Source organism: Ovis aries, chromosome 7, assembly GCF_016772045.2.
Source record: "Ovis aries strain OAR_USU_Benz2616 breed Rambouillet chromosome 7, ARS-UI_Ramb_v3.0, whole genome shotgun sequence".
NCBI lineage: Eukaryota > Metazoa > Chordata > Mammalia > Artiodactyla > Bovidae > Ovis > Ovis aries.
This window is the reverse complement of record NC_056060.1, coordinates 82,767,734-82,783,206: the sequence shown is the minus strand read 5'-3', so window position 1 is coordinate 82,783,206 and position 15,473 is coordinate 82,767,734. Positions and strand designations below refer to the sequence as shown.

The window sequence follows — 15,473 nt, the reverse complement described above, 5'->3', positions numbered from 1 at the left end:
AGATTGCAGATCCAGGGACACAACCAAGTAATGAATGGCCAGACCTCTCTGTGAGGCTGGGTTGGGATCACAAGCAGGAGAGGAAGGAGATGGCAAAATCCCAAGAGCTCCCAGGATGCACCTCCCCCGGGAAGCTTCCTTCCACCCACCTGCACGCCCATGATGCAGGGTTCGCCTTAGCACTGTGAACTATTGCAGTGACATATTTGTCTCTCCTCCTCCCTCTAAGCTGTGAACTTTGCAAGGACAGGGGTCTGTGTTTTTCATCTTTGAACCCTGCACCAGGGCTCCTTCGTGCTCCTCCAGAGGGTGGTGCAGGAAACACGGTTGACTGACGACCCCCTGCTGCCATACCTCAGGTCTACACCACTCTCTGAAAGCTCTCTCTGCCCTGATCCCTTCTGTTTATCTTTGCTGCATTTTCCCCTAGTAGATCTCTTGTGCATCTAACCTGACCTGACACACAGGGCTCTTGGTTACAAACCACAGAAAAGGACATAGCTAACTGAGAAAAGTTCTTCAGAGGAAAGACACTGGGAGCGCATAGACTTGACAAGAAGCTGGAGAATCAGGACAGAAATGAGCTGGAATCACAGAAGTGGTCACAGATCATGGCCCAGGACCAGTGCTGGTTAGGACATCCCGCTGGACACTTGACTGCTGCTACCACCACTTTTAGGCAACACAGACCCCCGTTGCCCCCAGAAAAAGCCCCAAATGGTCCTTGCAGACTCTAGCCCCAACAGGAGCATGCTGGCAACCTGACCTCCAGGACCTGGAAAACAAGACTTGGCAGGTCCCCCAGCCGGAGGACAAATGTGGCACCAGCACTCGGTTAGCCTGAACTTGACCCCATCCAGGCCAGAATACTGGAGTGAGCAGCCTTTCCCTTCTCCAGGGGATCTTCCCAACCGAGGGATCAAACCCAAGTCTCCCACATCGCGGGAGGATTCTTTACCAGCTGAGCCACAAGGGAAGCCCTACCTTCTAGTAGGGTGCTGCCTTCTACCCTTGTGTGTTACCTTAGAATAAAACAAATCTTACAACCTGAATATTCAAATATTTCCACTATAAAAGTCACAACCAGACTTCCCTGGTGGTCCAGTGGTTAAAAATCTGACTGCCAATGCAAGAAACATGGGTTTGATCCTTGGTCCAGGAAGATCCCAGATGCCACAGGGCAACTAAGCCTGTGCACCACAACTCCTAAAGCCCGAGCCCTCTAGAGCCCGCAAGCCACAATGAGAGAAGCCGCCCCAAAGAGAAGCCTGTGTACCGCAACTAGAGCAGCCCCTACTCACCACGGCTGGAGAAAGCCCACACTCAGCAATGAAGACCCATCATAGCCAAACAAAACGCAGCCTATGCTACAGCCCACCCGGAATCCAAAAGGAGAAAAGAACACTTCACATTTGAGGACTTTTCTGTCTCTACTCCCCACCCTCCAACACATGTATCCATTTCCCTTGCTAGTCATTCAAAGTTGGGGGGTGGGAAGGAGAATGTTCCAGCCCTTAAGTGCCAGTCTGCACCCACTCCACCCCCCAACCCCACCCCACCCTGGTCCGTGGGAGTGAGACGTGAGATGGGCAATGCTTACTGTGGCTGATGGGGCTGTCATACACCGCCTGAGCTTGGAAGGGAGTTGTATCCTCAGAGCAGGGACAGAATTACTGGTTCCCGGACCCTTCCACTGACACAAGGGCCATCCAGAGACAAAGAACTGAATTCCTGGGATGTCCTTCCGTGCCCTGGGGCCTGAATCCAGGTCCTAGGACAGGGACCCGGAGGGAGGTTGAGGCCTTGTGAAGACCCTGTTGTATGGGCAGGATACTGCCCGGGGTGGAAGAGCCCCGAGAGCAACAAAAAGGAGGAAGAAAAGTTTTCCAGAAAATTTGTCCTGATTGGCTCCCACACAGCCACTCCGTTCTCAAGATCTCATCCTCTTCCTTCCACATGGACACACACACACACACACACACACACTGCAAGAAAGAATCTGGGCTACAGTCTCCTCCAGAGAAGCCACTTGCCTGAACTTCCGAAGTGCAGGGAGCTGGTGTGAGGAGACCACCTCGCCCACCGTCTGCTTCCTGAGGGCGAGGGGCTCTGTCCCAGGCCCCTAAAAAGCCAATGTGGGCTGCAGTGTGGGCCAGCCCCCAGGGCACAGGCCTGGAGGGTCCCTCCAGCCTCTTATGGGTGGCCCGGCCTCTGGAGCACAGCTGCTGTCTCGTGGCTGAGCAGCGTGGCCTCGGTGCCTCAGTCATTGCAGAGAGTGGGCGAGGGGTATCATTCTCTGGGTGTGGTCCTGATGTGGGCTGGGCCTTCCCCGCTCTGTGCCTGCTGTCCCTGTGGGCTGCCAGGGAGGGGTCCTGGATTGGGACCCCCAGAGGCCAGCAGCTAAGACTCCTGAAATCCTCTCCCCTTGGTCACGCTCCACTTCTCTCCCAGGGCACTTCTCACCTCCTCTGCTGCTTCAGCTGCTGTATCTGGATGATTCTCACCCGGAAACTGAGTGATGTCTGTGCCTTGTGCCAAAGTCAGAGAAGTAGCACCCTGCAATTCAGAAACAGCCTTTCCAACACTTAACTTATCGAGGGGAAAGTAATAACTTTTATCTTCTTGCTGTGCTTCTCTAACCAGTACATTTCAGACCCGTTACCCTGGACTCCTCTTTCAGAGTATAATGCTATTTAAAGAGAAGGGGTGGTGTGGTTACTTCTGTATTAAAATAGGCACACAGACATACAACGTGGATTAAGCTTGAGAATATGATGCTACGTGAAATAAGCCAGAAACAAAAAGATAAACATCGTGTGATTCCACTTCTATGAGTTACCTAGAGAAGGCAACTTCCCAGGTGGCGCTAGTGGTAAAGAAGCAGCCTGCCAATGCAGGAGACTTAAGAGACATGGGTTCCATCCCTGAGTCGGGAAGATTTACCTGGAGGAGGGCATGACGACCCACTCCAGTATTCTTGCCTGGAGTATCCAATGGACAGAGGAGCTTGGTGGGCTACAGTCCACGGGGGTTGCAGAGAGTCAGACCCAACTGAAGCAACTGAGTATGCACACAGAGAAGGCGACTCATGGGGACAGGAAGTGGAATCCTGGTCACCAGAGGGTGGGGTCAGGAGTAGGGGAGGAATAGGGAGTTAGTGTTAACAGATACAGTTTCTGTTTAGCAAGATGAAGAGTCCTGGAGATGGATGGTGGTGGTGACGGTTGCACAACATTTTGAATGTAAATACCACTGAACTATACATTAACGAATGATGAAGGGACTTGCAGGGGGCTTGGGTTCAACTCCTGGGCAGAGAACTAGATCCCACAGACTGCAACGAAGAGTTCGACTGCCGCAACTAACACCCAGCACAGCCAAACAAATATTTTTTTAAGAAAAGATGAAAGGAGTTCCCTGGTTGCCTAGTGGTTAGAGGATTCTGGGCTTTCATTGCTGTGGGCCGGGTTCAATCTCTGGTTAGGGAACTGAGATCCTATAAGCCATGCAGCTCGGCCAAAAAAAAAAATTAAGATGGTAAATTTTATGTCATGGGTGTTTTACCAGAATAAAACAACAAAATACATTGTGAAATAAAACTAACATTTCGATTTTCTTAAAACTCTGGAGACATTGCTGCCTGTGGCTGCCACTCTGGACTGTGCCCTAGACCTGCAGGGCCCTCATGATCCTCTGTTGCTTGAGCAACTTCAGTTAGAAAATTCGAGAAAACTTGCCTGCATTTTACAGGAGAGAAACCAGAGGCGCAGAGCGATGCTCCAAGTTACAGTGCCCTCGTTCTGGAGGTGAGAAGCACAGGCCTTGGCGCCAGACCTGCCAGGGGAGGGGCAGCCTCTCCCACTTTCTGGCCGTGTGTCTGTGACCGTTACTCATCTTCTCAACATTTCCATTCTCTCACCGGTGAGATGAGGAGGCCCGAGACAATGCTTGTGATGGGCCCTGCGGAGGGTGTGGGCATGTCAATAGTAAATGCTCCATGGACATTGGTTTTAGGGGCAAGTAGATGATAACCCTACTCACCGGTGAGATGAGGAAGCCCGAGACAACGCTTGTGACGGGCCCTGCGGAGGGTGTGGGCACGTCAATAGTAAATGCGCCATGGACACTGGTTTCAGGGGCAAGTGTGTTTCTCTGGGGCTTTTTTTGTGTTAAATGAGGGGTAAGAAGAAGTATCAAGAAGCACACTGTGCTCTATTCCTCCTGCGTTCAATGTGGCGACACTGACCGGGGACAAACCCATACGTTTCTCAAGATGTCACAAAAGTGCCCTGGGAGAGGAATCCTGTTTGGATTCAACCCCGACCACCTATTTGTAAATACTGAGTCTTTTAAGCGGATAAGGCCAACTGACCTCAGGCTTCAGAATCTCCAGCACAGCCTTATAAGCAAGGGCAAAAGCGGTTCATGTTTGTTCTTACTTAAAACACATTCCCACACATGTGCCTTGTTTATGTATCATTCTGCATGGAATTTCCCTCCTGTGGACCCCTAATCCACCCACTACTTCACTTATTCAGCAAACATTTATTGAGTCATTTCTAGGAGCCCCAGATGGGTGGGTGAACGCATGCACTCAGCTCCCTCTTACCACCTCGGCCAGCTCGTCCCCTTCCCTGGGGCGTGGAAGACTTCGAGCTGCTGGAAGGCACACCTCTGTGGTCCAAGTGAAGGTGCCCACATTGGTTTGCTCAGAGGCATCAGGGGTGCATGAGACAGTTTCCTCTGCTGGCTTCCCTGTCCCAGAGCCAGTCTGCAGACAAAGGCTGTCTGCTCTCAGAATAACAAAGAGGGTGTCAGGGAGACTGGGGCGGGCCACAGGAACGTCAGCCCCTCAGGGAGATGGAAGGAAGAAGCAGGTCCTGGCCCCTCACCAGCCAGAGACAGAATCCTGGAGCAACACAGTCTGGGAGCAAGGGGCTTGTCCTGTGAGAAACTGGCTGGGCAGAGGCACAGGGAGGGGCTGCGGGAAACAGCTGGCTTGGCTGAGATCCCAGTGGGGAGACGAGGCCAGACTTGTCTCCAGTCCTGGGGGGCAGGGGCTGGGGCCCTCTGAGGGGGTGGCCAGGCCTCTCCTGCCAGAAGGCTGGAGAGCAGCCAGGAAGATAGGCAGTGCCTTCCAAACACCCAGGGGCCGATGGGGAGGGGGTCCAGATGGCTGCTGGCCACTCCACTCGGCCGCCAGCTTGGCAGAGCCAGCTCCTAGGCCTGGCCCCTGGTAAGCTCCAACTGCAACAGGGCCACTCTGGGCCAGATCACCTGCCTCCCTTCACAGAAACATTCGCCAGTGCATTTGACTTGAAAACAAAAATCAATTTATGCAGAAATTAACAAATGCTTGGTTTACCTTGGTGAATCATTTCTTTTAATGACAAGAGTTGCATAATCGCTTGTAAGAAGCCAATGACTTTATTATTTACTGGTTTAAGTCATGACTCTATTGCGCAAGCAAGGAAAGGGGGAATTCTAATCCTTGTTCGTTGGAAAGAATTCTCCAAAGAATGATGGGACAGTGAGAGGAACTGGGTCCCTGTCGCTCCTGAGGGTGGGCCGCTTTGGGCTCACTGCCATGTATCCATCAGACACCAAAGGGGTGTCCTGGCTTAGAGGGCAGGATTGTACATCACCAGAGTGAAAGGGGTGAGGCCACCGACAGCACATTAGCCCCTAGGACGGCTGGCTGCACCATGAAAGTGAGAAGTGAAAATGCAGTCACTCAGTCATGTCCGACTTTTTAATCCCATGGACTGAAGCCCCTCAGGCTCCTCTGTCCACGGAATTTTCCAAGGCAAGAATACTAGAGTGGGTAGCCAGTCCCCTCTCCAAGGGGATCTTCCCAACCCAGGGATCAAACCCAGGTCTCTTGCATTGTGGGCAGATTCTTTACTTTCTGAGCCACCAGAGGTTCCCACCAAAGCTGAAGGCCTTAATAAACTGCCATGGAACCCAGCTCCAAATACCAGGGAAGTAACCCAAGAAGGCAGAGTAGCCACATTAACAAAAGTGAAGCCTAGCCCAACTCTCCCAGTCCTGCCTTAGAGAGAGGACAGACATGGAGGAAATCAGTGTGAAAGCTGACACCCTCCAGGAGTCTTCAGACCTTGCCCTCAGACCCCCATGCAGGTTACCCAGGATAAAAATGCCCTTTCTCTCCCACTGGAATGTTACTCAAGCCTGATGACCTTTTCAAACTGGATGACCTTCTTGCTGGACTATTCCAGAGAGGACCCCGGAACTGGGAGGGAAAAGGGCAGGGAGGCTGGGTTAGGGGGTCTCAGAAACAAGACTTCCCAAGGAGATAGCACGATGGCAGAAGGTGGCATGGAGGTCATTTTCAACATCTCAGAAAATCTGAAGGAATCACACATTCACATCTATCTGGCTCAAGCAAGTTAAAACTCGGTCATCTCATTAAATATTTACGGTATTTTATGGCAGATGTACGTAGATCCAGTGAGTAGACAGAAAAACAAATTATTTCCTAATGAGTTATTCAGTTCTCGGTGGACAAAATTTCTGATAATCTTTAAGCAAAAGATAAAAGCTCAAAAAACTCATGTCCATCGAGTCGGTGATGCCATCCAGCCATCTCATCCTCTGTCGTCTCCTTCTCCTCCTCCCCCAATCCCTCCCAGCATCATGGTCTTTTCCAATGACTCAGCTCTTCGCATGAGGTGGCCAAAGTATTGGAGTTTCCACTTTAGTATTGGAGTTTCATCAGTCCTTCCAATGAACACCCAATGAACACCCAGGACTGATCTCCTTTAGGATGGACAGGTTGGATCTCCTCGGGTATAGTATAAATACATTTATCTAGCTGCTAGTGTTGTTTCCACTTTTAATCATCCCTGTATGTGTATCTTGGAATTCAGTGGCTCCTGACTGGCTCTGCTACACAAGAAAGTAATCAGAATTTTATCCTCAGTTCATCTTGTGGCATTCTATGGTAAAAGGGTAACAAAATCCTTTCCTTTTGGAAAAGGAATTGACCTTGGGTTACCACAAAATGAAAACAGTTTTAGAAGGCGGGGAGGTGGAAAGACAAACTGAGGCAGTGAGAGTACTTCACTTTCTCGCCTCAGAATTAAAGCCTCCTACAAACCTGGTTTCTGAGGCTCTTCTGTCTCCCGCCTTTGGAGGGCACAGCATAGCAGGCACGGAAGGGCCAGCCCACGTTAAGAGAATCAGTTTCTGTTAAGAACAAGAGGCTCTGTTGTTGAAAGCTCCCTGTGGTAGGTCAGTCATCATCCTCCTTGTTTCCACAAGTCATTTAATGAAGGAGGTATAGTTTAAGTAAATACGGAAACAGATTTAGTTAGCAAACAGGGTTTCCCTCTGGGAAACCAACACCTGAATTCAAAATCCCATTATTCTCGGGTGTCTCCCACGTTCTTCCTGATTTTGTTTTTCGTGTATGCTCTTTGGCTTCTTGCCAATTCGGATTCTTCCCAAACTCGGTTCAAATGTCATGTTGCTAGAGAAAACTCTGCTCTTAACCCGTCTTTCGTGGATCCTTCCTTTACCCTGCATTCCCATTCAGACCACGTAGTAAATATTGTGCTTGCTTGTACTCAAGCATGCTACCATTTCACTTTTAACCAGATCCTAAGTACTGGTGGGCAGGGTCTCCCCCGACTTCCGCACACAGAATTCCCAGGGAGAAGGGTTGGGCCACAAAAAGCTGTGGTACCTACCTAGTGATGCAGGAAATCCAGCCTCATTACTCCTGCTTCTTAATCTGCTTGAGTCTTTCTTCCTTTTCAGCAAGAGCACCACTGTCAGGGGCCCTAAGAACCAGATACCTCTCAGCTGATGAGGACAAATCATGACACTTCTCTGGCAGGCTCTAGTGACACTGCCTACAAGATTCAGAAAACCAAGTGATGCTTGATTCCCACAGGAGGGGAAGAACACCTTCTTTGCTCTTTGATGCCCTTGGCCAATGTACCCAGGAACTCATCTACCCCTTCTCTGCTTCTTCTGAAGACAATAGGCTCTTTTTTTTAAGTCTGCCACAGACTTATTTTTGACCAGTAATTCCCAACATTCTGTAAGGAATTCTCTGTGTAGAAACAAAAGGCTTTGTAGAGTGATTGGACAACATATGTTATACCAGGTCAATAGAAGTAATGTTGCTTTTTTCCATCATGTGACCTAGGTAATAATTTTTAAAGATAATCCTCTGGCTTATAAAATCTCTGCACTGTACAACATACATCCTGTACGTTATCTTGACAGTCTTCACACTGAGTTAGATGTTTTCTAGAAAAAATATTTTTCAGAAACGTATTAAAAATAAATTTCTCATAAATAGATTTAATACAGTACCCTTCCGAGGTGTGGCCTGCTCGTCAGAATGACTTGATTTATGAGCGAAGGATGGAAGCAATGCGCGCGTGCTTGTTTCCTGATACTGGCTGGACTTCTCACAGTCACCCGGGAGAACTTTCATGTAAGGAGACAGGCACACCTGGAGTCATGCAGTCTTTATTAATTTGATAAACAACAGGAAAACCTGCAATCATCTATCAAAATTATATCTTACCAAGAATTTGAAAGGTAAGGACTGCCCTGGTAGCTCAGACAGTAAAGCATCTGTCTACAATGCGGGAGACCTGGGTTCGATCCCTGGGTTAGGAAGATCCCCTGGAGAAGGAAATGGCAATCCACTCCAGTACTACTGCCTGGAAAATCCCATGGACAGAGGAGCCTGGTAGGCTATAGTCCATGGGGTCGCAAAGAGTTGGACACGACTGAATGACTTTAAAAAGATGTATTCGCAGTCGTGTACAAAGCAGTGTCTGGAGAAGCAGAAGCCAGGCAATGAACACGTGAGGGCCAATGATCCCACAGAAACTCACACCCGGCATCTTGACTGCGTGTGAAAACGACAGTCCTGTATGCACTGCTCTACACAGTTGACTAGGAAGCTGTCTTTTTGCAATGCTTGTTTTTAAAGGAAAACTGCCTCCTGGGAAGTCTTTCCTGCTACACAGGCCAGGCTGAAGTGCTAGCACCAGATTCCAGGGTCCATGGTGGACCCAACTACTTCCTCAGGGAGATGCTGAAGCTGTCAGAGGTCCCAGGAAATAGCTTTGACATTCAAGAAGGGAGTTTACTTCCGCACCAGGCCGATGACCTTCAATGCACAGATCTGACGTGTTCTGTGCAGAGAGGGCAATTCTGACAATGCCATCCAGACGACCTGGAATGTGAGTGCTACAGGGGTCTTGTTGGGACACCTTGCTCTATCACTTCAGCGAGGGCTGTGAAGAGCTGAACCACTGTATCTAAGTCTCCTGTGTCTGGGGACTTTTAAAATCAAGTCTCTTCTCAAACTCCTACATTCAGGACACCCTTGGTGTTGGAGACGACAGATCAGATGGTTTTTTATACTATCCAAAAGCAAACTTAGAGAAAAAGGAATTGTACTGAAAGGACTGGTTTCTGGAAGAATCAGGTCACCTCTGTAACATACATTTTTAAGCCCTCAATAACAGTAATCATGAAAAAGGGTTTTGACAAGTAGACAGTATTTTAGAGAAGCTAAAATGATGTTCACCAGAAAACAAGAGACTGCAGCTACACTGAGGATACATTTGAGTCATTTTTGCTTCCTTAGACTCCAGCACCATGCCAGGAACAGGGAAGACACTGAACAAAACCTTTCTGAGTGGTTTCTGAGCTCATTTTCTTTAGGGCTAGATCATAAACAGGCGAATACGAAAGGTCAGGCCCTGGGGGTCAGGATCAGAGGCTTCCTTGAGATGTCTGACCCTATGAAATCTTATGTGCTGGTTTAACTTCTGTCTTACCTTCTACAAATTATGATTAAAACTACATATATAAAGTCTGCTAAGGCCAAGTAAAAGCCAAGGACTAAACACGTTATCTGTTTGTAACATAAGGAAGGTTTTTAAAACCAAGGAACACTTGAAAAAATGGAGATCCAGGAATTTAAAAGTAAAAACACCACCTTGTCAGTTGTTGCTTCTATAGTGCAATCAATAAATTGTTCACTTGTGATTTTCTTCCACGTTGCTCGGAAAGGTTCTTTTTCTGATCAAAGTCTAGTCATTTATAAAGAGTGCTGTGATCCAAGACTGCAGGCTCTCCTAGTGAGAATCAGAAACAGAGAAGCGAGCACTTCTTCTCTGAAAAAAATGCTCTACCAATCCTCCAAATATGGTTGGAATTTCCACAGGCTGGTTTATGGCAACATTCTGTATGTAAACACTCTGTGTAGGCCAGTCAGACTCAGACATCAGGGGGCGCCATTCCTCCCACACCCCTCCCCCTCTTATAAAGCAGGTCAGCTGGGCTGGTCATGCTTTGTCAATGGTTCTGGCTCTACAGCCACCCCTCGCCCATGTATGAGGGCACATCCTCAGTGGAACTGCTGTTTTCTCTGGTGTCAATCTATTTTTCATGGTGGAAGACTAGCATTTTGATATTGCAGAAACTGACTTGACTTTAAGAAGAAGGTTCAAAGGAAAAGTTCTACATCTAAGACTGGCAATTAGAAGAAATAAGATGTTCTCTCTGTGCTGAGATGTGGCTCTGTCTTGCAGAAAGTGACAGGTCCACTGCAATCTTTCTACATAGGCCAGTAACACACAGGGCGGATCTGAACACAATCACACACACCACACATCCTCTTCAAAGGTAAACCCTTCATGAAAGGCATAGCACATTTGGGAGCCTCACACAAATAAACTATTCAGGGCTCCCTTCAAGACTGCTTCAAGTCACATACTGGAGTTCAGGTGGCTTTGCTGTAGCTTGTTGAATCGTGTCCTCCTAGAAGAGAATATCCATGTTGCCACATATCTGAGGAGGAAAACGGCCATCTTGGGGAAAGCGAGCTAAAGGAAAAAAAGAGAAATGACAAAACCTACTCTCGAGCTCCAACTTTCTTGGCAGAGCTAGAATTTTCCCTGCAGTTCTCACAGCCCAGGAGCCAGTTTTTACACACAAGGTAGTACTGGCACATTACTCCTAAAGCTAATTTCTTAGAAGAAATTTTCCACAACAGAAAACAAATCCTCTAAGATGGTGACTGCAGCCATGAAATTAAAAGATGCTTACTCCTTGGAAGGAAAGTTATAACCAACCTAGATGGTATATTCAAAAGCAGAGACATTACTTTGCCAACAAAGGTCCGTCTAGTTAAGGCTATGGTTTTTCCAGTGGTCACGTATGGATGTGAGAGTTGGACTGTGAAGAAAGCTGAGCTCCCAAGAATTGATGCTTTTGAACTGTGGTGTTGGAGAAGACTCTTGAGAATCCCTTGGACTGCAAGGAGATCCAACCAGTCTATTCTGAAGGAGATCAGTCCTGGGTGTTCTTTGGAAGGAATGATGCTAAAGCTGAAACTCCAATACTTTGGCCACCTCATGCGAAGAGTTGACTCATTGGAAAAGACTCTGATGCTGGGAGAGATTGGGCCAGGAGGAGAAGGGGACGACAGAGGATGAGATGGCTGGATGACATCACCGACTCGATGGACATGAGTTTGAGTGAACTCTGGGAGTTGGTGATGGACAGGGAGGCCTGGCATACTGCGATTCATGGGATCGCAAAGAGTTGGACACGACTGAGCGACTGAACTGAACTGAAACTCCACAGAGAACCCAAAGCAGCCTCAGGGGGAAACCACATTCCACACAAATGCTCACAGTGTGGCCACCATGGCTGAGGGCTGGCTGTGGTAGGAGAAGGGGTGTGCCTGGCAAAGCTTCATCCAGAGGTGCCATGTGCCCACAGCCGGTGACTCTATTTCTGTTCACTGTTCAACTAACCTGCTCAGGGGCTGAACTCGGAGGCCCAGCTCTCACAGAGGTACATTGAAACGAAAGGTAACGCATAAGGGGAAATGCAGAACACCCGTTTTGAGCTGCTTGAGGAATCACTTGGATCCTCTCCTTCACGGGACTTGGTCTCATCTTGTCCCACTGGCTACTGGGGGCCTCTCCTCTCTTCTCTTGGCAGCTGGTTCTCCTCCAGACTCTCGGTTCTCCCTTAACTTACCAAGGGAAATAACGGTGTTCTTCAAGCTTTGTACAGATACAACTGAGTTGTAAACTTTATAAACCACTGGCTTTTGGCTATTGGCTCAAATTCCGACCTACTGTCAAGAGACAATGGGTTGTAGTTTAAAAAAAAAGAAAGAAAGAAAGGAAAAAGAACCAGGACAGAAAAGTGCTTCACGAGCAATTTTACTCTTCTTTAATTCTACTGTCTTTGGGCACACACTGTATTTTGCTATTGAAGAAATTATGACAACAGGGCTTAGAGCACTGATTCATGACACATTCTTTGTGCCACACAAAGAGCAAAATCCTATGACAACCAGACCATCTGCTACCACAACAGGGCTGTCTTATTCACTGCACAGGACAAGTGCTCGTGAGGGGAGTAAAGGGAGAGAGAGGGAAGGAGGGAGGCACCTGGGGGAAAGTGAACCGCCCAATATGCCTACAAATTAGGAATTTGGTGGAGAATCCAGAATTTACCTAAGGGTGATAGGGAATCGTTGAGTTACAGTCCCATTATTTCCAGAAATTATTGAATTTGAACCTGAGGTTAAGACTTTTAAGATAAAGCAACCTCAAATAAGTTCAGACTGGCCTTGGGAAGAAATGGCAGCCACAGATAGTAATGAGCTTCAGTGCTTGAGAAGAAGTGTCAAAATCAACCTATACCTCTGACTTGACTCAGGTGAAAAAAAGTCTTATTTAAAAATGGTAAGTCCGCAGCAAAAAGTCTGAAAGTTTGAGTCCCTTCTCGTCTTTCCATTTTGCTGCTGGTGCCTGCTCTCCTTATGGTATCTCCCGAAAAGGTTCAGAATTCAATACAGATTTATTAGGTTGATTTGCAATATGTAGCTTAAGATGAAGAGTCCTGTTTGGTTTAAACCATTTCATTTAACCTTCTGGTAATGGTAGTCCTGAGAGTCTGCAGCGTTGGTAAAGTCCACCTGTGACCACAGGTCAACCTGCTGGTGGGAGCACAGCAACTTTTTGGCCCATGGCTTTGCCTTGTCCTTGTCCCTCAAATCTTGGTAGTTTCTGCATTGAGGGACTTAGTTCACCACAATGACGTGTTCAAAACCGTTTTCTGTAGAAACCTCCTTCCAACGCCCAATAGTGCAGGTGGTCAGGAAGACTTGGAAGGAAGCTGCAAAAAGTCCAGCTGGGAATCTTGACTTTGTTAGATGTGGACACTGGAAAATCACCTTTGTCCTCCCCAGATTTTATTATAGTTAAAGGAGAAAAATCCATGAGATTCTAACTGTAAATATGCTAGATATAAAACTGATGGAATGCTAACTGGTCCATAAAGGGCTGAACAAGATAATCTGTGGCAAAGTAGAAAATAAGCCCAAAGGTGATAGAGACTGGAAGAGCTGGTAATGCTTTCTTGAAAATGGCGAGGAGCAATAATGTAAGGCACAAACCCTGTGGAAAAGTGGGGAAAAAACACAAATGCAGATATAATTATGCAAGTATTCTGTACAAATCAACTCAATCACAAATCTGGGTCTTGATTTAGTTAACTGAACATATGATCCTTTGAGGTTAAATTTTAGAACAAAAGTTTTTTCACTGAATCTGGAAACATTTATTTTTCTTCACAATAGAGATTATTATCCATATATTATTGATATTTCATCCCCTAATTCTAGGTAGGGAATAGAATCTGAAAATAAGCAAAATGGTTTTTTAAACAAATGAACAATATTGAAATTTCTATCTAAAATACTGACTTGGCTACTGTAGATTTAGTTTGGCTAAAAATCCCAGAGGTGAAGAACATTCTTTATGCTGTCTGGGGGCAAAAAGATACTCATGGAATAAACCAACAAGTATTTGTTTATAAAATGTATAATGTTTTCTTATAAAGACAGAGCAGCTATATAATACAGCCCATTTTTTACCCTAGTTAACTGACACTAAAACACATCCAGAAAACTAACCTCAAAAGAGAAATAAATGAAAATTCTAACTGGTCATATGACCAAGATAAATCACAAATATAATCACAAAATAAATACATAAGTAAAGGCTCTCATCTAACCTCTCATCCAACTTCACTCATATATACATATACATGAGACATCACACCTCCAGCAAAAACAACAGTAAGAAATATCTTATGAGTTACTTAAAATCACAGTTCTGAAAGCTTCAGGCTCACATTGTGACTCTATAAGCAAAATCTATGTGTGATCAGGCACTATGTTAGCTTTTCTTGCCTCATATTGCCTGCCCAAAGGACACTGTATGTTGCAGGCTGTGGTGTTAAATGCAAAACTGCCACCAAGCCCACACTAAGTAGGAACTGCTTATCCCTTTAAGACTGATCTAATTCTCTACATAATTATTTATGCTGCCAGGCTTGAAGCAGTGGTTCCTAGTCGGAAGTGCTTACCAGAATTTCCTGGGGGAACTTAAAAAAAAAACACAATTAAAACAAATTAAATAATATCTCAGGGCAGAGAAGCACTGTTTTAAAAGCTCTCAGGTGATTTCAATGTGTGGCCACGTGGCGAAACTATTCGGGTGAGGTCCTATTATTTGTGTTTTTAAAAAGCTCCCCAGGTGATTGGAACACTCAGCCAAGCTGGGGTTAAAAGAGCTGCCTTTTAATCAGAGTTTTGAGATAAGGAGTTCTAACAGGTTTTAATCAATGTATACTTACAATTAATATGGCTACAAAACAGGCTATGGTTGTGTTCCAGTCTCCACTGGCTGTTGCAGAAGCTTTACCAACCAGAACACTGTAGAAAATGAAATCTCCTAATCCAAGTTTTACTCCTCCTAAAATGGAAAGATTATGAATATATAAGTTTGTCACTCTTTGCTATGACTTCACAATTTAAAAATGTGCCCCCTCCCCATCCCACACTGAATGCTGCTGCTGCTGCTGCTGCTAAGTTGCCTCAGTCATGTCCGACTCTGTGCGACCCCACAGACAGAAGCCCACCAGGCTCCCCTGTCCCTGGGATTCTCAAGGCAAAAACACTGGAGTAGGTTGCCATTTCCTTCTCCAATGCATGAAAGTGAAAAGTGAAAGTGAAGTCACTCAGTCGTGTCCTACTCTTAGCGACCCTATGGACTGCAGCCTACCAGGCTCCTCCTTCCATGGGATTTTCCAGGCAAGAGTACTGGAGTGGGTTGCCATTGCCTTCTCCGCCACACTGAATGAGAAGTCAGTAAATGATATTATACAAAGTTAGGCTTTCATTAGGTTCCCCCCCCCCCTTTTTTTTTTTTTGGTTTTCTGTAACAGGAGGTTCAGATGCTATAGGGCTGACTCTGCAGTCTTAACAGTAGATGCTGCTGTTATATATAAAAAAATACTGACAGTAAATAATAATTGTCATCTATTATTGCCTAGTTTGTACCTGGCACTTGTTTGAATAAATCCTCACAAGAAGCCCTATGAGATAG

At 46.5% G+C, this 15,473-nt stretch overlaps 1 protein-coding gene across 3 annotated transcripts in view; it reads right to left on the bottom strand.

The window, feature by feature from the left end:
• Positions 1–8,489: 8,489 nt before the first annotated feature.
• Positions 8,490–15,473, bottom strand: part of PSEN1 (presenilin 1) — a 72,853-nt gene continuing 65,869 nt past the window's right edge. For all 3 annotated transcript variants that reach the window (XM_012181995.4, XM_042252728.2, XM_012181996.5), the window contains exons 10-11: positions 14,722–14,840; positions 8,490–13,478 (exon numbers count right to left, since the gene is read on the bottom strand). In XM_012181995.4, the coding sequence (XP_012037385.1) occupies positions 13,323–13,478; positions 14,722–14,840 (275 nt within the window). In that variant the 3' untranslated portion in view covers positions 8,490–13,322. The remainder of the gene's footprint in view (positions 13,479–14,721; positions 14,841–15,473) is intronic.